General features: G+C 36.2%; 1 protein-coding gene across 22 annotated transcripts in view; it reads right to left on the bottom strand.

Annotated features, from left to right (window-relative positions):
- Window positions 1–1,085: 1,085 nt before the first annotated feature.
- The window catches only part of PLEKHA5 (pleckstrin homology domain containing A5), a 168,726-nt gene continuing 145,950 nt past the window's right edge, over window positions 1,086–23,861 (bottom strand). For 6 of the 22 annotated variants that reach the window (XM_055808095.1, XM_055808099.1, XM_055808100.1 and 3 more), the window contains 12 exons: window positions 22,358–22,459; window positions 21,211–21,322; window positions 20,909–20,955; window positions 19,808–19,996; window positions 19,135–19,252; window positions 15,145–15,260; window positions 13,586–13,795; window positions 10,712–10,870; window positions 9,241–9,368; window positions 8,291–8,436; window positions 7,064–7,148; window positions 1,086–4,029 (listed from right to left, as the gene is read on the bottom strand). In XM_055808095.1, the coding sequence (XP_055664070.1) occupies window positions 4,011–4,029; window positions 7,064–7,148; window positions 8,291–8,436; window positions 9,241–9,368; window positions 10,712–10,870; window positions 13,586–13,795; window positions 15,145–15,260; window positions 19,135–19,252; window positions 19,808–19,996; window positions 20,909–20,955; window positions 21,211–21,322; window positions 22,358–22,459 (1,431 nt within the window). In that variant the 3' untranslated portion in view covers window positions 1,086–4,010. Of the gene's footprint in view, window positions 4,030–7,043; window positions 7,149–8,290; window positions 8,437–9,240; window positions 9,369–10,711; window positions 10,871–13,585; window positions 13,796–15,144; window positions 15,261–19,134; window positions 19,253–19,807; window positions 19,997–20,079; window positions 20,128–20,908; window positions 20,956–21,210; window positions 21,323–22,357; window positions 22,460–23,861 lie in introns of those variants that run through there. The other 16 variants (XM_055808102.1, XM_055808105.1, XM_055808106.1 and 13 more) reach the window with 6 other exon arrangements.

Below are 23,861 nucleotides of genomic sequence, written 5' to 3'. Positions count from 1 at the left end.
CATTTTCTTTGCCATATGACAGAATAAAGAAACATCACAAAAAATACCAAAAACTTCATTCCATGAGTAACATTTGAATACTGACATCTGGAACAGCTGGGTAACAAGTTGTGCATGTCAAGTTCAGAAAGCAGCTGCTTTTAGCCTTCATTTCGGGCCAGACGTTTGCTTTCAGCCACCAGTATATTCCATTTTATTTTGTAGCAGCTTCTTCAGTGTTCCCATATGGACAAGCTAAACAGCTCCAAGGATATAACAGCAAGTATATATAATGTTCTTTAGAAGAAATAAAGGCCAGATGTTGCTTTGTTATCTTCACACGCATCCTTAAAAAAGTTAAATTGTTTCAGATATATTATTAATACCAGGTACAGGCAATTTGTTCAATGGCCATTTAAATGTCAACTTTCCAAAGGATGGAAAATAATGTTTTAACTGAGGATTCAAACTGGAAAAAGATTAAACTACCCTAGAATAACTTAAGTAGTATAGCAAAATCTAGGACCACTGGGACAAAAAAAGTTTTGTGCAGAAAATACATGATGACTCACTTCTGAGATCTGAATGAGTATTACTTCTGGCTTGTTTTATTAGAAAAGAAAAACACTTCACCTTATTGTTACAATATAATGAAAAGTTTGGGCTAAGAGTTATCCAACACCACCACTGATTAAAGATCTTCCACTTTCCTGCTTTACTCAACCAGGACAGAACTTAAGCCACCAGTCCAAGTACTAGAGGATTTAATAGATCTATTACTAACAGTATAATTAATCCATTAACGTTTTTCATGTATGTATGCCTGGTTACTATATCTAGTGGATCCAATAGGGTGGGTAATAATTCTTTCCCAGACTGTCCAATTAAAGTGATTTAGATAGAAATGAGCTGTTTAAAATTATTCTGATTTCCTGAAAATAGACCTTATTAGATTATAACAGATATATTTATGAGAAAATATTAACTGAAGTCTACTTTTCCCCCCTTAGTAATAATATAAACAAGGTTTGGTTTTCAACTGCCCGGTGAGGTCTTTCTCTTTCGAACCAGTCCACAACATACAAAAACTGCCAAGACACCAACTATAACTTTTTGAGTAATGTCACTTTATTAAGGGACTTAAAAGATTCATATTCTCTAGTAGTCTTGGAACAATGCAAATGGTGAACAAAAGACAAAAATAGATGTAATTGGTTCTGAAAAGCATGAACATCTGTAGAGAATGTGTTGCATTATTCCTAAGGACTCTTGCTTTTGAAAAAAGCACGTTCCATATATACAAGTGTCAGTGCAATAGCCAATAAAGCAATCAGAAATATAAAAATATCCTAGATACAAACTTAAAATAGATGTCTGAAGGCTGACTATCAGTGTTCTGATATTTCTGTACCTCAGGAGTATGATCACTGGGATAAGTTATTCTGATGAGGTAAGAGACAGTAGATGCTCTGCGATAACACAAAGCCATTCATTTTTTTCATAAGACACAAAAAAATAGAGCACCCAGTGAAACTGCAAGTCTTTGCTGCAAGTGCCCATAGGAAGTGAAATTATAGCCTATGAGCATTACTACATTCCTGCATCATTTACATTTGCTGTGTTTGCCAACAGTTACACCAGCAAAAACTTGCCAATTCTCCCACCTGCCCTCCCCCAGCTTCAGTATAAACTGCATGTACTTCGCAGATACACCAGACTGACACTGCTTTAAACACAGACAAGATCTATAAATGTCCAAAACCCACTTAGTCATTCTTTTCTTTATAGGTTGCAATTCTTTTTTTGGCAGCAAGGACAGAAAGAGATTGCAAAGCTTGACAGCTGAACAGCTCTCTCCAGAAGGGTTAGGGAGAGAACAGGGTGTGTTCTATTTGCTTTGCCCCAGGTGTTCCAGCGATGCCACAGAACTTAAACCTCAGTTGTTGAGCAATAAATAATAATGAAAAAAATCACACTCCTTTTCTTTGCTCTACATTTTGAATGGAATGATGCTCTAGTTTGGGGCTACTGTTCCAAAAAAAAGGCATCTATTTCATCAAACTTTCAGCTGGATGCTGTCTGCCTGCATCACGCTGCATCATCTTCAGCTATCTCTTTCACTGTGACCCTCCAAGCTCTGCTGCTAAATTCTGCTTCCTGTTTCTTCACTTTTCAAATGGCAAAATGACAGGTAGGCAGACAGCGTACTCTGTGTCTTTGTGGCAAAGACCACAGGAAGAACTGGCAGCAGAGGTTGGAGGGGCAGAGGAGTACAATGAACACAAACTCCTACTTAGGGGGCAATGATAAAGAATTAATTTCAAACTGCGTATCAATCTCAGGTCTCCTCTATGGAAAAGTACAATGAATTATATAGTCCCCAGTACAGCAATATTAACTTGAACAGGATATGATTTCTATGATAAAAAAGCACAACAGGAGCTGGCAGTTGTCTTCTTATGAAACTTGCCCTACCACTTATGGCATGCACGTGCACTGAAGCACACAGCAGTTGCCTGAATCTTTAAAAGGTTTCTTAGTTTTATATACTAGATTCAAAAGCTTTCCCTTAAATCTTTTGATTTTTCATCATTCTTTTCTAAACCCCTCTTGTCTAAGGCAAATTCAGACAGCTGTGTGAGATGGAAAAGCGAAGCTAGTAACATCTGTAGTATGATGACACTTGACAAATTATTTCAGGTTTTCTTGCAGTTTCTGGAAGATGGTTTGCAGATATCAAAGCCTCAAGGAATCATCATGCGTCTCTCCTTAACCCCACTGAATGTGGCATTCAACATTTGAAAATATTGAATTACTACTCACCACACCCCATCAGCAAGACAGGCTATTACCTCTCAAGTAAACAGGCAGGGAACAGACACACAGAATGACTAAGTGATTATTCCAACATCATGATACAAGTCTGGGAGAGTCACGAGCTGAACCTGTATTTCTTGCGTCTCCGTCTCAGGTTGTCTTTTTGTTCTGTGTTGCAGCCTTATTCCTTCCTGTAGAGGAAGACTGGAATCTCTTAAAAGAGTCTGTCACTGCTACTCTGGTTGACAGGTGATGTCGCCAATGAGATAAGACTTGTTGCATTTCCCACATCAAAATGTGGAACACAGTGTGACATCTGTTTGCTGGAAGAAGTACTAACCATACAAGTCCTTAAGAACATCAACATTTATTTAATATGATATAAAAGAAATGGGATATGAACATTCGTATTTGAACAATAATAGGTGGCTTCTTATACTTACATCGTATGTGCTCATTGTATAATATATACACAATGAACATAATTACATTTGTACACAAACTAAGTACTGGATTGAAAACCTGCTTATTGCTGTACACACCCTAACCCAATGAATGAGAAGCCCAGTACCTCAAAATACCTACGCTCCATTTTATTTAAGAAAAAGTAACCACTAACATTAATGTATAAGTTGACAGAAGTGTGGCAGTAACTGCTGACATTGCAACCTGACCAAGAAATAATTACAGCAGAAACAGGACATATTTTACTAAGCAATAATAAAAATGGCACATTTTAAATATATCTATATTATATATATATAAAAATTTTACAAATAAAATGTTAAAACAATAAGTTGTAATGTTTTAAAAGTGTAAAACAAGGTTTAGTGGCAATATGTAAAATTAACTGAGTTACACATCTAAAAGAAGCAAAAAAGTAAACTTATACGATCCATAATTAAAAGAACACTAAATTCTGGGGAAAATCAAATAAAGTTCTGACTGTAGGCTGCACATTAAAAAAAGCCTTTATTTTATGTGCACAGAAATCATAGCAGCAAGCTGGTATCAGGAGAACAATCTGAAGGTTGCTGAGTGTACATGTGGGCCATTTAAAGCTCTCTTGGAATAAACATTTTCCAGGAAGTGATAAAATGATGCTCCGTGGCCAAAAGCATCAAAACTATGAATTTCATAGATTTAAAATATACTGTACAATATCTTCTCATATTTTCATAGGTCAGCTCCATACATCTCAGGCATGAATTGTTTCAATAGAAGCCATTAGTGCTGAAAGACAGATATACATTAAGTTACTCTATTTTAGCAACAACAGAATATTGTATAAAGCAGTTCCTGGGATTGAGCACAGCAAGAAATTTCTGACCTCATGCTAGCAGTAGTTATCAATGGTGTAGAACATAACAAAATATCTTAGAAATCAGCTGTTTCCAAAATCAGTTTTCCTGATGAATATTACTGCTGTCGATACTTCAACAGCAAGAAGCAAAAGTGAGCTTCTCTCAAATTTACACAACTTTGTATGAAAGTCTGTTTATTCGGAGAGTTTTATCTTGTTATACATGGCTATCTCCAAATGTTCTTTATATAAAACCAGTAATAATAACAAAGACCCTAATTGCTCTTGCAAACAACAGGCACAATTTGAAGAGGAATGCAGAATTACTCAGTTGCTACCCTGTCATGGCAGCCTAGCTGTAAGGTGTTCTGAAGTTCAAGTGGTCCACCCAGAGCCTGCTGTATTTTGGAAACTGCTGAAAGGACTTCTATAAATAGCTTTTAACAGTTCATTAGTAAAAACATTTCTGAGCTTTGAAACCAGGTGCTGTATAAAATTTCATTATCTCTCCATTACTCAGTGTAAATGTAAGGCTTAAAACATAATGTTAGTGGTACAGATCCAGATTTGTCTCTGCAAAGCAAAAGCCATGACAAAGAAAGTAGCTTTGTACTCATGGGGTGAATTTCCTCAGCCCTACAATATCCTGTGCCACCAATTTCCTATACCAAATTCCCCTGGCATTGTGCCAAGAGTATCATTTTACTAATTGACCATAAAAGCCAAATATAGGTATTACCTCATTATTCTTTGAAATCTACCATACATTTTCCAGATGCTGCCTGAAAAATTTGGTTGCATATGAACAGGGCTGATCCTACAGCTCTGAAGTTCCCTCTGCCGCATAGCATTTCTGGCATCTGAGCTCTTGCACGTTAAAAGACCTATCTTTCAGCAAAGCGCAAAGCACTGGAATACAGCCCCAAAAGGTACGAGGCCGTAAATACTGCAGGCAAGCAGACTATGCATGCTTCATACATCTCCTGTGTATACTAGGGCCAGCTCATGGCATGGATTTGTTTTGGAGCTCCTAGGAAACAACCAACAGAGACATCAGGAACAGCAAAGAAGTGCGGAATGTATATGCGCAGAGTTCAATGCTTTTTCCAACACAATTCAAAGAATAAACAGCCAAAATGGATATATTTTAACTTCTGGAATCTTTTCTTCATTATAGCGAGGCATGTGTAAGCAGAGCGTCAGTTCTACACGTGCCATCCCAGATGCACCGTTTTGTCACAAGCAATTAAAGCCTATTTGCAGAATTGTACTTAACACAGAAATGGTACAGCTGCAGTACTACCTATGAGGATACACCACACTGTGGGATGTCGAGGACTGGGCATTAAGTTACAAAGCAGATCGCTATAGGAATGCTTCACTTTTTCTAGTCTCATATTTAGCATAAATCCTTAAAAAAAAGAAGAATTTGCTGATCTGATCATTTGAGCTGATGACAAGAGCTGAAAGCAACTTGGTGTCATTGGTGATAAATTTCTACTGAAGCTGTAAGTTGCTTCCCCTTTCAAGACAGGCATGCTATGGCTACGGACAGAACTCAGCAGCACAGTTTCAGTTTCACTACTGACCTGAAACTGAGTTGATAGGGTAATGTTTGTCCTATTTAAAAAGGAAGATGCATGATAAATGCATATGTATTTATACAATGAAACTGAAAAGCATTAACGCAAATTAGTATTTCCAGGAAAACTGAATAGTTCCACTTATCTTTTTTAAATAGTTCTGTAATAAAACTTTTCAATAAAAGTACAGAAGTCCAAGCAAAATCTAATCATGACAGACCACAACCATCAGGAAACCAGCAGCACAAGTGGCAGTACTGAACGTGAAGAGGACATTTTCCACTCTCTCAAAAGCAGAAAAAGATATATATATATATATTTTTTGTAAGAATACAAATAATATATTGCCCATAGTTCATACAAGAAAGGTGTCTATGATGAATACTAAGTCTAATTTTGCTAAGATAAAAGCTTGACAATGGAGATTGGGACAGTGAATGACAAAATGCATTTTCAGATCTCATGCTAAATGACTGCGAACATCTTGATTTAAAATTTTTCATAAGTTACATTGGTAATGGCATTTAATATTACCATTGCAGCAAAGCTCATTTTTTTAGTAGAAAGCTTATTTAAACAGGTACTTCCTGACAACAAAGAGATGTGGATTGATTTAATTGCTGTTAAAGTGCTGAAGCATTCACATTGGTATCCTATTAATTTCTTTAAACACTTGTATAAATAAATATGCTTACTTATAATTCCATTTCTATTCGTTAAGTAGGTAGGAACTTCTAAATATAGCTTAAATCATGCTTTCTAACTTGATTCCTAGAAAAAAAAAAATAAATCACCTACTATGACAAGGGAAGAGAAGCTGTGTAGGGCTATCGCTATAGAAAGAAAAAAGTTTTGTAATTGTTACATTTCTTCCACCTTCACTTTTTCCATTCCTGTGTGTCATGCCTCAGTTATCTAAGTCTTAAGCCATAAACTCTTCAGGGCATTAGACCATTCCCTCCTATGAATCACTAAGAGATGTAGCTCTAGTTGCTATTACCAAGACTGAGGCATCAAGATTCATGTGCACCTGAAGACTGATGCTGTATCTTAACTGGGTGTCTGTTTTCTAACAGCTTTGGTCTCTCATGTAATTCAAAGGGCTATTATCTTGCCAGTTGTGGAGAATGTGCTTGATAAGCCAATTCGTTCCTTTCTCTCTGTACTTGGGTAGAGAGTACATTACTTGCAAGTAAATCTATACATGTATTCGTTTTGTTTTCTGGTTAGTTGATATTCAACACTGCAGGTAACTTTGTCTTGCCAAGTATTGTCTACAGATGTTTCTCAGAAAAATAAGTAGACTACATATACTTAGAAAAATAGGAACATGGCAGGAGGGGTGGGAAAAAAAGACGTACTTCTCTGTAACTATACACACATGAAATGTGATCCTTCTGTGAGCTGTGTCTGTGTAGATGGAGCTGGTGACAATGACGATTCTGGTGAAGAAGGCAAACTTTTCACTGCGAGTCATACAGCAAGATAAATAAAAATACAAGTTACAGAATGCATGATTTCAAGCCATAATAAATATAAGCAGAACCAAATGAAAGTTACACAAGTGAAGACTTAAAATCTGATCAGCACAATAAGCACAACTTCAAGGGACACCATAGCTGTTCTCAGGAAAGATAAGTGTTCTCAGGCCTATAAGTGATTAGTAGAACACCAAAGGAACGAACAAAGGACACATGAATGCTGATGTGTTATTTATGTTGCAAAGAGGTTGTGTGTGTGTGAAGTAAAATTTAACTAGTTGTGATACTTCCAGACCCACCTTTATCCCAGTTCAGATTAACTAAGCATTTTTTATTCTGCTAAGCACTATAAAATGTATTTACAAGTTCTGGTTTTGATTATCAAGTCACAGAAAGGATTGCTGACTGCACTACAAAGGTCCAGGTCACCTTTTATATCCATAAATTGAACCCTTTGGCTTAACCATTCCCATCACCAAATAACCTAAAAACATCTTAAATTCTATCTTCTTCCTTCATCCTCCCCTACGCACTCCCCTCTTTTTCTCTTTGCAAACAATTTTGCTTTATTCCAGCCTTGTCTTCTTGCAGAGTAGTACCCCACCAGTCATTTTACCAGTCAGCTAGTGTTTTCTGCTTTTTTGTACTCCTGAAAACATGACCAAACTGGGGTCTTTTACTTGCTAATTCAAATTCTGCTAGACATATTGGAAACTCTCGCAGATTCCTCTATCTTGGGCATACCTGGGGTCATCCATTATCAAGGAGGTGAAGGTAAATAATCTACACACGATCAGAATTGAGATGCCGTTCTACAAGATGAATAGGAAAGGATTTGCTCCAACTAACAACTATAGTATGACTCAATTTATGGCAACAGTTTATTTAATTCCCGAATTAAACAAAACCATAAAATCTATATTAAAGCCTCAGAAAAATGGAATTTCTGTAGTCGTCCACTGGGAAAATACTCTCCTCTATGTTATAAAACCATACACTTGACATCTAGACTAGCTCAGCACTTTACATTCACAAGCGTTTCAGAGCATCAAAAGACAATCAAAATGAAATAAAGTTTTACATATGTACTATATAAACTGTGCTTCAGTCAAAACTCTTTTCCATACCTGCTGTTGCCTGATTTCCTTTTGAAGACTGTGCTGCTAATTCAAATGAAGACATAATCCCTTCTTGTTCTTGAATGCTAACTACTTCACTTTCTTCTGAACTGGTTTTGGGTTTGTGGTTTGTAACTGTGGTTACACTCTGCAAGCTGATTAAAAAAAGCACAGCATTCAGAACTCACTCTAACTTCATTTCAAGTGTTAACCACTAAGTATAGGAGTTACAATTTAATTTTCTTTTGTTAGAAAAAAAGTTGCAACTTGCAAGTTTGTGTAATATAAATTAAACATGTATTTTGAAACCCTTCTACCTTGTAAAGTTTGACTTTTTTGGAAACTGAATTCCTTTCCTTTACATACTCATGCAGTTTCCTACTGCGTGATATCCATTTTGCTGAAGGGCGCTGTGAAGAAGTTATGACCTAATGTAAGAACTCACTTAGGATCTGCAGTGCAACTTACACTGAAGTTACAAATCCTTAAAGAGGAATATCCATGTCACAGTATTTCTCTAATTCTGCAATGCTCCAAAAGAGTGAAGTAAAAGTTAGGCAGGAGATACAGAAAAAGCTGTTTAGTCATCTCCTAAATATCAGTGGTAAAGAGCTTGCTAAGGAAGCCCTGGCTGAAGCTTTCGTAATAAAGCGATACAAAGCCAGAACTCACATTACTAAACACATTTTGTATCCCAAAGCAAGGATTATGAATGTATTCTCCTTATAACTGGGGCACTATTTGAAAATAAACATTGCTTCACCCACCAACTCATCACCTCTTACTGAACCCCTGCAGTCGTTATGTTTCTTACTAGATTTCTTTGAATGTAAAACCACTCAAAAATATATACCTTTTAAGTATTTACAGCAGCATTTCATTAGTTGCTTCATCCGATGAGCTAATAAATACAATGTGCAAGTTTAAAAGAGCCTCTGAACATCTTGTTTTATTTTTACCTTATATCACCATCATGTGTTTCTTCCAATTTATTTTTCTTTTCCTTTTCTGCTTTCTCTTCATTACTCACTTCTTTTGAGTCAGATACAACATGTGTATCTGATAAAAGATCACCAGTTTTTGTCAGCTATAAAAAAATTGAAATCATGAAACAAAAAGCTGTAGCACATACTAAGTGGCAGATAAGAAATACAGTATCAGGAAACAGTTTTATTAACAGACAAATTTTGCCATCATGTATACTTAGTAACTCAGAATTACATAACTTAAGAAATTTTTATCAATACCATTCAGGTTAATAGAGTTATCCTGAAACTTATACCACAGCCAATGGGCAGGGCTTCGCTTAATAACTTCCAGAACTTATCTGAACTGTTTGGATTGTAGCCTGGCTATTTTTTTGTGATATACCTCTCTTCACAATGCCAACAGAGATTCCAGCTACTGGAATATATTGCTGATAAGCCTGAACACTGCCCTTACAGGTATGATTAGATACTACCGATACAAGTATATTACATAATTTTCCCTTAAAAAGATCTGCATACGTAAGAAAGCAACAGACTCTCAACAGAAAATGTTTTTAGAGAATAACAACAGATGTTACTTGATTTTATAGCATTCTCCAGACATATTTTTAGAAATGCTTAACACAAAATAGGAAAACAAGAGGAAAAATGAACGACGAAAAGGAAAAGCAAAGCATGATTAATTAAAGAATATGGATAGAAAAGAAGAAAAAAAACCCTCTACACAATTTTTTTTAAAATATTAAAATATAAGAAGGATATGATTACGTAGAAACAACTCCAGTAATCTATTCTTCACGGTCAGCCTGTTTTTGCCAAGTCTTCAGGGCACTTTAGTATCAGACACACCAAGGTAACTCACTGCCAAGTGAGTGAAAGCATTTCCAGACAGAAATCAATCCAGTGACCAAATAGCACAAACTAGTTACCGCCTACTTCCATGTACAAACTGTTGTGTCAGCTTTATTCTGCTTTCTATAAACGATTTGATGCACTACAGTCAACCGAACAAAAAGTGTATTAAATTGCTGTCAAAAAATACACTGCGATATTCTGATCAATGAACAGATCAATGATTATTATTTAAAGATGCATGAGTATTTGTTTTGTTTCCAAAGTAGTAAAGACCATAATTTTGTAATTTTCCAATCAATCAAGATAGTAAAGAAAAAGTTAAGCAAAGTGAAATTTAGGAAGATAATAGACAAGAAAACTCTATAGAAAAGATATATATATATATATATATATATAAAAGCTATAGACAGATCTGATACAGAATATTCTATAGAGAAGCACAAAATTGTTAATATCCAAAAAGAAAAATTAATCTTCCAAGCAAAAGGAACTGACTCAATTTCCCACACACTGCTGTCTGTGGCTCAAAATATTTTTCTGCTGCAAGACAAGCTGATGAACAGTTTAACAAGGGAAAGTTTAGTACCTCTTTAGTAAAACCTGAATTATGTTCCTGTTCTCCATCATGTTTTAGTTGTGCTATTTCTTCTCCAGGACTTCCATTATTTTGTTTCAAATTATTTTCTTTACTGGTCCTCTCTAATTCCTTCATGTTACTAGATACAGTATCATCCTTTTTTCGATTCTGTGGAACAAAATTGATATACAGATGTATTCATATAAAAGCTATCACAGTCTCAGTTCTGGGTCTTGCACTGTCCTCTGACTGTGATAAAACAAATGCTTAAAAAACCTTAAGTATACCACACTGCAATAAGAAAAATGGAAATTGTTAAAGACTTAGAATTTTCTCATTTTTTGTACCTTTCAAAACAGTTCAGGCTACCTAAAAAGACTGTACTTTGTGCACCCTGCCCCAATCCCCAGCATTTCTATTAGGCACCTTTTCATCTGAAATTTCATTCCTACTTAGCTTAGTCACACACAGGCTTAGTACCATTCTTATTTGAGCTCATAAGCACTGATTTTTTTTTTTTTTAAATAGCTTTTCCCGATTAAAACAAAAAGATGGCTAAAAATCTGCCGTCAGTACAAAATTCAGTGCACCTGCATGCACTTTCTCCAGTTACCTTGAATGTCTTCCAGGCTTATCCTGTTATAACAGAGAACAACACAGCATCTTACAATGACAGAGAATAATACTTAAAAAAAATTAAAAAAAAATACTTAAAAAAACCAAACCCATTGTACAGAGAATAATTTGACATAAAAGTTTTGAGGAAGGATGACAGAGGTGACTTAAGATTGTGAACTGCAAATGTGATGTTGGCAGTGTAGCAAACTGAAGTGAGGTTCACATGAGCGTCACCAAACTAAGTACTAGGGCTGAGAAAAACAGGAGCCATGAAAGTAGTAAATCTTGTGACTGAATTCCTGCGATTTAACACACGCACTCTGTTAAAAGCAAATTCCATGTAAGTCAGTTCACAAATGAATCTTTACTTTCCTAACTGAAGAATGCACCCATATCATACACTTGTCCCAAACAGTAACAATTGTGAAACTACTTCCTTTTGTACTTTGGTAACCACTTAAAAATTACACAGTAGGCCATTTATAAAATCTTTTTTTTTTTTCTCCAATTCTCAAAAAAACCCAAATCCCAATTGAAAAGACTTTCAGCAGTTAATGCTATTGCATTATTTTTCTGTATAAAAATCAATAGGCATAGAAACTAAGCTTTAAAAAGTAAGAGCTATTACTACAGTGTAAGCCTCATCTTGGGGCTTTTTGCCAAACAGCATTCTGGAAGAACTAAAGTTGTGACAGAAAAAGTGATTCTGTAGCATGGATTACTAGCTAAATATTAAATTCAGACATATTCTCACTTATTCTATACATTTCTTCTCTCATCCGCGTAGCACTGATTTCACACAGAAGGCTGAAGAACATGCTGACATGAACAAAATTATTTTGCGTTCTATATAGCAAATAGTGCTGGCACAGAGGATTTGGCCACTTGTCCCACTGCTCCCAACATCCTGGCTAACCAGGTATGACACATACGTGATTGGAGTTTCCTCACCTTGAGGTATGACATGATACCATAGGAAAGTGGTAAAGCTCAAACACCGCTGTAAAAACCGCAAAGAAACATCTGTAAAGCTCTGCTTTGCATGTCCCCTTCTTGAGAAGGGGCACTGTTAATCACAAAAATATTTGTAGAGGCCTACTTCATGTTTAGCCTTCATGCGAGCCCAAATACAGATGCTCTAATGCAAAGGCAAAACTTTAATTCAGTGTCTTCTGGGGATCCAATGTTGTTGAAGGGAAAGTAACTTTTGTATAGCTCTGAAGGCAGCTTAGCATGCTTAGAGAAAAAACAAAAAATCCCCAACCAAACCTAAAACTTCTCTGAAAATATGTGACTGAACAGTGCAATGCATTTAATCTGTTAAATCAGATCTTAAAATGCCTATGAAACATAGAAGAAGGCATTTCCATGCCACTGTAAAAAAAACCCAAAACAACAAACCAAACCAAAACCAACCAACCAAAAAAATCCAACATACCAATGTGGTCTAAGGAAAAAAAAGTATGCCAGAAGCATAAAAAAATCCCCCCAAAACAACCAACAACCCCCCTTCCCCCCCGACCTTGATTAAGCTATTGAAAAATGAAACATTCCTAGCATTTAGAAAATAGTAGGTTGTCTAACATCCATTACCCTGAATCTGGGTTTGGTTTTGGTTTTGTGGGGGTTTTTTTTGGATGTATGTTCAGGATAGTATTTCCTGGCTAATGACAAGCAGTTATATCTTCCTCCTCTCTCCCCACTCTTTACCCTTAAATAAACTCACTTCTTTGCCTTAACTGTTTAAGAATGAGTGAAAAGTGTTCTATTTTTATGTATTTATGGGCTCAAAAACTACAGCAAAAAAGCACCAGTTAAGAGCTATCATCATAAATATACATCCCTACCTAAAAAAGTTACATATGTTTGAATATATTATATGGCAGAAAAATCTTCATAATTTACACATCAACTGAATCATGATTCTCCCCGAAACTGCCTTTAGTCACAAAGCTTGTCATTTCATGTTGTTTGCTAAATTTGACAAAATAAAACCTGTTAACAAACATCAAAATGCATAATCAAACATATGTAGATTTGAACTATTTATTTTACAAAAAGACAAAGAAGTGACTTCTACTATCATTAGGTATAAACATGAAGATTGGTATCTCCCCTCCTCTTGTGGCTGGCAGAAAACTGACTTTTACTCTATACAAGCACTCTCAAATCGACACCTATACTATCATGTGATTTTGAAAAAAGAACAATATTGTAACTTTTTAAATTGGACATATTAAAGTTTTTGAATAACGTGGCACCCACCTGTGCCAATTTGAATGGATTATCTCTGACAAACGACAAACTCTGTGAAGGAGACTGGTCTGAAACACCAATAATATTGAGTCCTTTTCTCTTCTCTCTCAGGCAAGCTTGTTGGTGTCTCTTTATTCTTTCCATCTGTTCCTCCACAGTCATTCGAGGCCGTGTGCTTTCTGCAAGACACAGCTGCTCCACTGCACTTCTTGGTCTTTCCTTAAATGGAAGAATATATACACACACACACACACACACACATATATATACACACACACATAAATATGTGTTTGTTTTAAAAAAAACAAGGTTCTAAACTGTTTAGCTTATTAGAAAGATCACCTAAAGATTTTACTAAAAAGCAGAAAAATAGTGCACAAGTAACGTTTTCCTATGTCTGTGAAGAAAGTACAAAACCCAATCATTAATAAATGAACACCAAAATTCAAAATAAAAGGAAGGGATACTTTGCTTTTTTGAACAGTGGCATTACCACCATCAATGATAAACATTAGGAAAATGGGCAGATGCTCTCTCAAAGCCATCCTATTAAGCTGAAACAATTTACCAGACATTATACAACAGGCAAACACAAGTTACTTGACTGAGATAGAAACATAATCAAAATTTAATGATCCAGGACATTTATACTAGTTGATCTAATAGTGATTTCTGCCTTTTTATTTCAAGAACTGCAGCTGGGCATCACTTAATGGCAAGTGCAGGCTGAGACAGAATAAATTTATCACCACTTAAAAATATGTAATTCTAAGCATTATATTATTCCCAAAATAACAACGATCACTTTACCTACTCTGTTCTTGAAATTCACTGTTTTTCAGTTAGGTCTGTATTTTGTATGACAGGAAAAAATTTACTTGGGGCTAATCAGCTGCATTTAGTACATTCACAGTAACTGATTTCACTTCTGAAAAGCGGTGTGCTTTCTCCAGTCAACATCCTGTGAGTTTCTCTCTCCTCTCCCGTTCTTCCTACAAGTTTTCATTTTCTATTCATGCTGTAACTATGGCAAAAGTTTTCCTCTTTTTTGTGTCAACTACATGTAGACATCTGTCTTCAACCCAGAGACTACAGACTCTCTAATCTGAAATCGCAGGCTAATTACCTACATATTGCTTACTGTATGCTTGTTTTCTGGCTGCTTTAGGTATTTCCCAAATCATCTTAGTAATGAAATAAATAAAAGCCAGTATTTTTTATGCAGGGCCCCAGAAGCCAAATACAAGTCCTTCAAGTTTTCACCTAAGATGCTTCATATCCTTTTAACTCAAGCCTGAGCTTCAGTACCTTAGCAGATCTATCATTACCATTCAGTTCTTGCCCAGTTTGAATGCCTCTATGCAGTTTAACATACATGAGCTTTACATTTTGTCATTCTTTCTACAGCTGTCTCCATTAATCTGATTATTATATTTTTATAACAGTGATTTTTTTGTAAAAAAAAAAAAATTACAAAGATAACTACCACTTTTGAATTTACTACAGAAATTAAACTTAGAAATTAACACATCACTATTCATTAATGTTCAAAGGTTATCTTAAAGTACCGTTCTTAGATCTATCTTCTTATTCTTCCTCAAAGTGACATAGGATGCGATTGTTGAAGACTCTGGTGTTGGTGATTTGGTCCTGGGTGGTACAACTCCCACAGGAAAATGTGAACCTGCAGAACAGTAAAGCAATATACTAAGTGCTATGCAAAACATTGCCCAAATACATGTTGTTAGCCTTGGAAACTATTTTTCAAAAGACAGCAAAGATTTGAATGCCTATCAAGTCTGCTAATGTATGCAGGCAGATGGGTAGCCCCTGGCCTGAGGTTTAGCTACACAGCTGAACAGAACATGGGAAACTGTTGCACATGGCACGAGAAACTGTTGGACATAAAAATAACAGTGGGAAACAGACACAAATTAGCGCTTTGTGGAATGGCAACATTTCACAGATCTTTAAGGGGGAATCACATGAAAGATGGCCAAACATCCCAGCTAACTGGATGGCCATACTGGGGACTTTTTCTGGACTAGAGTTTGCAAGGCCAGCAGAGATCAGTGCTATCACTTACAGCCAAGCTTACCTAGACAGCAGTGTCAAAATACAAGATTTAGCAAAAGTAGGACTAATGAAGAAAAAGTAATTATGAGTGGGATGTTTATTTGGAAAGAAGCAAAGGCTGTGATAGGGAGGGGGCAAGGTGGATGGGAAAGAACAGGCATGGAATAACGGAGAGGAAGGGGAATAAAAGGCACCAGCTTTGCATAAACAAGCTGTTCATCAGCACGCTTGCCTGATCAAGTCCCATCCCTCAGTATTGCATTCTGTCCTATCTTCTTATTTTACAGAATAAAGTTTAATATTTTGCATGTGAGTATGCCTTCCCTTTTCTGTATGAGAGCGTGAGAGATGCTACTGATCCTCAGGCCAGGCTAGCTGGCGAGTAGGAGACAGCTACCGAGAGATCACAGGCCTGGGAGCCAAAGGCAGGAAAGACTGCAGGCCTGCGGGCTGGCTACCAGAGGGACCGTAACTCTGGCCCTGCTAACCAGGGCAAACCTTTTGTCTCTGAGATGCTAACAAACTTCAGGGAAGACTGGATGGCAAATCAAACACAAGGCATGGGAGCCAGCTGTTCAAGAGACCTTTAGGTCTAGGATTCAGATGCTGGAGAGGTTAGAGGTACTGACAGTTGACAGATGAAGATACTATAGGTCTACTCAGCTGCTGGCGGGACTCATTTGTGTGTGTGCACACACGTGCTCATGTCTATGTATGTATGAGACCAGCGAGCAAGCTTTGAGCCTGGTGAGCTGGCGAGTGAGAACAGGATCATGCTGTTTGTGTTGCCCCATTTTCACGCAAGTGCTGGTCTTGTTTACACGGTGCCTGTAACACCACCACTCAAACCTGTTTGTGTTACCAGTTGTGGTTAGCTGAGCATGTGCTTGTGCACAGCTGGGACTATATCCTCAGCCTCGCAGCTCGATGCACTTAGGGACAGGGAACTGCAGCAGCCAGGCACTGTCTGGTTGGGAGCTGAGGATATTCTGTGTCCTGATATCCACTACATATTTGGCCTCTTGTAGTCATATCCACCACTAGTTTTTTAGAGAAACCCTGCCAAAGTGTTATTAAGCTGGCAGAAAATTGGAGTAAGTTAAAACTTGCCAAAATACACAGATATAATTACATAACACATGCTTTGTTTTTGCTTCTTGATACATGCAGGAAATCAAACTATTGAAAATACTGTTTCCTTGCTGATTTTGCCTAAAAAACCAGATATGTCTTCTCTGATACGCAAATTATTTCTATTTGTTTTTCCTGAGGTTGCACAGATTTTAGAGGCTATATTGACTTGGTGAAGGCTCAACTCTTTCTCCAAATTGTTCGACAGTCTGACAAAACAGCCTAGAAGTATTTGAATGCCAAATCCATCATTCAAAACAAAACCTATAAAGCAACAGTTTGGGTGTCCTTTAGACATAAAAAGGATAAAACACAGCAAAAGTCCATTTTCCTTTTGAGTCACCTTTATGTACCACTCAGGTCATAAATATTTCTCTGTTTGCAGACAGCTGTACGGGCTACTTTACATATCCCCATTAAAACATTTCTCTTTGATTGCTGACATTTGAAAAAAGAGGGAAATGGCTGACATGAGAAGTGTCTAGGTACAGCTATGTGCACAATGAACTAGAAAAAATGTTTTAAATTTCCTCTGAATTTACTTGTTTTTAGAAACACCCTCAATAGGAAACTACATCATTTAAGTATGACTTCTTAAAACAGCAAGAAAGAAAAATTGCAGAGATGAGCTGCCTTTGTTTCCTTTTCAGCTTATAAACTGTTAAGATAGAATGGCATAAAAATGTTTGTGAACCAGCATATAGTTGTAGTGGCATACACACTATAAAAAACCCCAAACACCCAGGAATGTTTATATTTTTCCTACTGCATGGGGATTGTTACTACAAGTGAATGCCCAGAACAAGAAATATCTGTTAGAAAATTCGCATGCTCAAAAAGTGTAGACAGGTTGATAAAATGCAGCTATGATAAACCCACTTTGCTCTGTTGTTAAAGAAGATAAAAAGCCTCTCGCTGCTTGCTACCACTGCAGCTATTCTCTTCCTCACCCCTGAAAATTATTTATTTTAGAGGAATTTGTATTATAACTTTCCTTTGCTGAGGACTGGTTTTCTACAAATCGACATAATAAAATTATTTCTGCCTTTACAGAAGGAGATAGAAAGTAGATTGGGGTGCTCAGAAAGTATTGGTTTGCTTTATATAGTCAGCAGAGGCTTTCTTACAGCATCTTGATAATTACTTTCCCTCTTGTCATAAATTAATACAAATAATGTGGAACACCACAGGTCAATAAAATCTAGGCATGTTGTCAGAAAGGCAAATTCCTCTATTTAGGTGGTTGATGATTACCAAATCTCAGGTTAAACCTTGCATTTTTCACCAACAAGTTAAAAGAAATTTAACATGTATCTTAAGTGAACCTTGCATGTGAGCAAATACCATGGTGAATTTGAATTGGCTAATTGCCTGGCAAGTGCAAGCTTACACCGAGCACATTGTTTACACCCAAACTATATGCTAACCTTAGTTTTAAAAACCTCCACTACCATTTGCTGAAAATACCACCCTTATATGATAGTAGCTCTTGGTCAAATTCTAGTACTGTTACACCCACCTACTATGTGCATGCTTAGTCAAACTACCAGAACAGAAGGCAGCGATCTTGCTGGCACTGGAAACATCACCTTTTCCAGTGAAAAATGAATGGGTAAGTTTAGTCACTTTTAGTAAAAGTTCTTAATGTGGTTTTGGGAGGTGCTCAAGCTACTTTTCCGGAAGTCACCTTTAACAAACAATTCTGTGTGTTTTAACAAACAGAATGGAGAAGCACTTCCTGGTAAAAGACTCTACCAAGCAATTAGTAGGTTTTATGGAAGCTAGATGAAGAGAAGAATCTAAAGCATTTAGCAATTGCAAAGACCTTTATTGTCTGTACACTCCGAGGTCATGATCATTATTCCTATTATATCAGAGGACAGAAGGCAATTCAACAATTACAAGATTAAAAAAAGAAAAAGACATTGTTTCCCTGCCTTATGAGAGCCTGAAAATTCTGTGGTGCTGCCTTTTTGGACGTTCCGGCAACATAACATCGGGAGCTTGATTCAAAAACTGAGTAATTGTTCAAGGGCAAGAACATAAAATGGGTAATTGTTCAAGGGAATGGTGTGTGGGGAATGTGAGTGATGTGATTAGACATGGTGTCAATAAGGATTTCAGGGTTGTTGGTGAGTGTAATGTTTGATTTTTCTGCAGTGTAACTGACTGAAATCTTTCTCGTCATATAATTAAATCATTATTTTATTGTGGAAGCTGTTTCATCATATTAAGAAACGGACAGACTACAAAAAGTACAAAAGATGATATAGCTTCTATAACACAGTTAAAGCTTTGCATTCCTTGTGAGAAAGGCTGAGAAGTTGTAAACACCACGCCTGGGGACAAACCTTTAGCAGCAGACTCTGATTCTGAAATTTGTTCTGTTTTTTCTTCACCATTAGACTCATCCACTTCTGCTACTGTAGTTAACTCTGGTTCACTCTTATAAAGCCTATAATCAGGACCCTGAGGAACGACAAATTAAGAGGTGAATAAACAGGCATTTTCATAAAAGCATTTATGTCTTAAGACTCAAAACAGTTATTTTGTGATGACTCTGCTCTCACTTTAAGACAATGTTTCATTGTTCAAGTGTGCTATTGAAGCAGTATTCTTCTGTAGTTAATTCGACTAATAACATTTGCAGACTTTTCAGAAATTACAGAAAAAAATTGCCATAAAAATGCAGGGGACTTTTTTCTTTTAGATAATCTGCAGGAAACAAATTTGTAGAAGGCTTCAGCAAAAACTGATTCTAAGCCTAGACTTTAAGAACTTGTGAGTAGAAGAATCTAAGTTTCTGAAATCTACTCTGACACAAGCATTTAAGTCTTAAGACATTATATATATGTGTAGAGTATATGACAGGAAAATGTGGAGAGCAAATGATGGAGCTTTACATAAAGCTAAGTAAACAAAAGTAAAACCAACACAAAAGTAGCCAGATGACAAAATAAAAACTGTGACTGTGCAAAGGAAGGAGGATGCTTCAAGAACAATGTGGCAGTTTAAGCCACTTACACAATAAGATCCATTTCTCTGATATCCTTGAACTTGGTGAATCTTCTTTTCTTCTGGCAGATGTACTGGGCCCCTGCTATAACAGAGCAAGGAGCTGCTATCACTGGGCAGAGGGGGGATTATGGGAGGATGCTCTGTAAAGTCATAGGACCGAGGGAGTGGAGGACGAGGTGGGACTACTTCCTCTTCCTAAAGATTGTAGAATAGTCACCTTATTTAGATGTGCACACCTGTTACAATTATTTATAACTTTAAAAGAAAAAATATATTACCATAGCTACACCAGCTATAGATTTTGAAATTAAAGGGACAACGTCACACTAAAAAAGAAAAGAAAAGAAAAAAAAAAGGTTTAATTTTCTTTGGGTTTATTTGTTTTGGGTTTTTTTGTTTGTTCGCTTTTTAATTACTAGCACCTAGACTGAAATATTTCAACAGTTTCATTATTCAGCTTATCAAATTTTTTCTAATTCTAACACCTGCATTTTCTGCTGGATATGTATGAACTTTAAATCATCCTCTTAAAAATTAAATTCAAGATATTTTTAAAGATTTTCAGATAAATTAGACTTCTAGAAAGTTCTGTAAGCCAAATATATATTGCATACACTATAGGTAACCATGACAATGTCCCTTTAAAACTGTAACTTGCAGCCAGATTTTCAGAGGAATTAAACATTTTGGAGCTCCCACAATTTCAGCTGTTCTTGTGGGTGCTCTGGCCATCTGAGAACCAGGCTCAATATGTGAACAGACATAGAAAGCAATGTATTTTTTCCCATGAAAAGTGTGGTGGGTAGAAAACAAATCCATAAATCAGGGTTTATATTTCTAGGGTAAGAGCCTAGGGAGGGGAAAAGGTGAGAAACGGTAAAGAGAAACGTACTGGTGAGAATATAAAGACATAGAACAAATGAAAGTGTTAGAATTACTAGTGGAGATATCAAGTCTTCAAAACTAATTCATAATGCAGTATTTTCCCAGAAACATACTGAGTACATACTTCAGACATCCTTGAAACAATTATGATAATGTTCATTTTTATCATCGGTATATTAGAAATCCAATGATGTTAAAATGGTAAATATACTAAAACCATACCTCATTTTTATATTTAATAGTTGAAAACGTCCTTGATCCCATGATACCTGTTTGAAGGGAAGGGAAAAGCACAGAAAGAAAGAGAAAACTTGATTTCAATAGACAGCTTTTAAAGTATGAACAATAACCTGTTGGTATCAAATAAATACACAAAGCATCAACTTCAAATAGATGATTACTAACTTCTTTTCTCAGCAATTGTACCATTTTTTCAAGCATACAAAAGCAACTATGGAGCTTATCCTTCAAAAATGTGTATCATCCAGTCTCACTTCCTGCAAGATAAAAACACATCAGTTTACCTGCCTCTGAAGAGCTTCTTTGCTGTTTATGTTTACTTAAACCCTCCATGACATCTTGAATTCTCCACAGTTCCTTCTGAATCTGAGCACGCTGTATCCCTGCTGACTCAGTCTGCCGATAGATAAACAGCATATATAGGCAATACGTTAGCATACACTGGAAGTGGAAAAAAACAGAAAACCTTTTCCTTCCTTTAGACTGCCCTGCCATATCCTTTCCCAATGAAGGAAATTGAATGCAGTAATGACAGGCACTGTCCTTTACTGTCAGAAACAAAAAGGATTTTCATAAAACAAATCCCCAAAATTAATTTCATAATGTGTTAGTTAATTTGACAGCAATTTGCTAGTTCAGATTCCACTTAAGAATAGAGCTGTATCTACTGTCTCCAAAGAAAATCCAAGCCAACTTTGCACAGGAGGTCTACATACAATGAAAGAAAAGGAATTGTCAGTTCCAACCCTAACTTAGGTGGAAATGAACATGGTGTTTGCATACTGGCACATAAACCGTAGGCCTATTTGCATTTGTGGTCATGCATGCTTTGGAGTGCATAACACTAATTTCTCAGCTCTTGGGCTTTCTTGTAATCTCCCTTTCATAGCTGCATAGAAAATTAATCCCTGGAGCAAACAGCCTCTAACGCCTCCCAGCACGGACCACACCTGTCTGCCTGGTCCAGATAACCTCTGTCTGTCTGCATCTGTCCAATTCCTCCACAGCTTGGCAGAGGTAAGAAGATACACATCAGAACTCTTCACATGCAAGACCCAAAGCAATGCCTAGAATCTTTTTTATTGTAATTTATTTTGATGCAATGATTTAATTATATTTTTTAAAATTCAGTAAATGGAAGGATCTGTGTGAAGATTTACTATGACTGTTACAGCAATTAAGGGCTGAGAAAACTACCCCTTTTCGGACCCCATCACTGAAACAGAAAGAGGATGCTTCCAGACACTGGAAGCCCAGTGCTGCAGCTTCAAAAAACACCAGGAAAAAACAGACCTCAGAACCTACACCTTTTTAATTTCTTTTTATACCTTGTACGTTAATGCACCATATGTCCCCCTTTTTTTCATTTGTGTAGTTTTTAAACAAAATCAGAAAATGAATGACTCAAGTGTACTTTAAGACCTATGCCACCTGAATTTCTCCAAGGCGATCAAGTTGCTCCTGCATGTGGTTCCTTGTTACAGTTACATCATACTCCAATTTATCATATTCTCTCCAAGCTCTTTCCAGTTCCTAAGTATATAAAAAAAGTAAAGAATTACAGATGCACACTCAAGTAAAAAAAAAAAAAAAAAAAAAAAAGAAAGAAAGAAAGGTGTATTTATTTTTCTTTATTCAGTGGCATGCAACTTCAGGAAGTAATGCATAAATACATATCAGCAATAAATAAATATATATTTTTGAGAATGCAATGTTTAAACAGCTTTTTGATTTTCTAATGATACGGAATGGATTTCAAACAAACAGCACTTTGTCTTTTCACAAACAGAAAAGACAGGCAAGGGTAAAATCTTCAGAATACATCTTTATAGTTGGCAGGCATCTGGGTCTTAAGCCATCCTTCCATAGAAGAAGAAAACCCACAAAAATGGATGCAAATTTGTCTCTTTTATCACATAGAATACATATATGTGAGTACACAGCATGTGCATTTATATATATAATGTATTATATGCAAGACAAATATAAGTCTCCCAACCCAGCCTATAAGGTTACCGGTGAATGCCCCAGTCCTGCTAGTAAACCAGTACCTATGTATGTAAAGCACCAGAAGGGAGAAGGTGCAAAAAGAAAATCTTCTTTGAGGTCAGCTCTGCCACCTCACTTTTGAAGCCTTCATCAAGCAATTTACTCAATTTAGCATAAATTAATAAGTGAATGAGGAAAAGTATATCTTGAAGATTTCCTTTCTCCAAATTCCCTTTTCTTTGCCCAATCAATTCCTTTCGCAACATAATCTAACATTCCAGCTAAACCCAGTATTTCAAGGCCTACTTCATAACCACTGGAATTTGCACAGAAATACCTTTTTGGATACATATATATATATAAGTAGGCAAAAATGATTCTTTGCCTTCTCACTTCAGTATAGAAACCATCACGAAGTGGAAAAGGACAGTACATAAAAAAAGGAAAGAAAAGGAATTGCGAAGTTTTTTTTTAAAGTGTGTAGCTGGAAAGATCACTTAAATATAATGGCCCAGTATTAAGAGAGACCATGACAATATAATCTGTTATACTTTTCATCCTGCGGCTGCTTTTGCTTAAAATAAGTCACCTATCTGATTGAATACCTGAAAGTTTTTGCTTGCTAATACATTGCCATCACATAAAATAGCTTATTTGCATTATTCACTACTTTTGTAATCAATTTTTCATATTTTAAATATGAAAGTTACCACACCAATTAAAGTCAGTATGCACTTATTCCTGTCCAGGAAAAAAAAAAAAAAAAAAAAAAAGAAAGAAACACTACTCAATGAATACAGTGAAAAGATCATTTTCCAGCTGCCTTTGACAAAAAACCAAGCAAGTAAAAGACAACTGAGTTTTATTGGAACATAATGACAAATAACCAAAGTCAACCCCATTAAAGATATGAACATGAAGATAATCGTTTAACACTTCATTGAGT

Source organism: Falco peregrinus, chromosome 6, assembly GCF_023634155.1.
Source record: "Falco peregrinus isolate bFalPer1 chromosome 6, bFalPer1.pri, whole genome shotgun sequence".
Classification (NCBI taxonomy): Eukaryota; Metazoa; Chordata; class Aves; order Falconiformes; family Falconidae; genus Falco; species Falco peregrinus.
The sequence above is the reverse complement of the archived record's forward strand: the minus strand, read 5'-3'. Positions and strand labels throughout refer to the sequence as shown.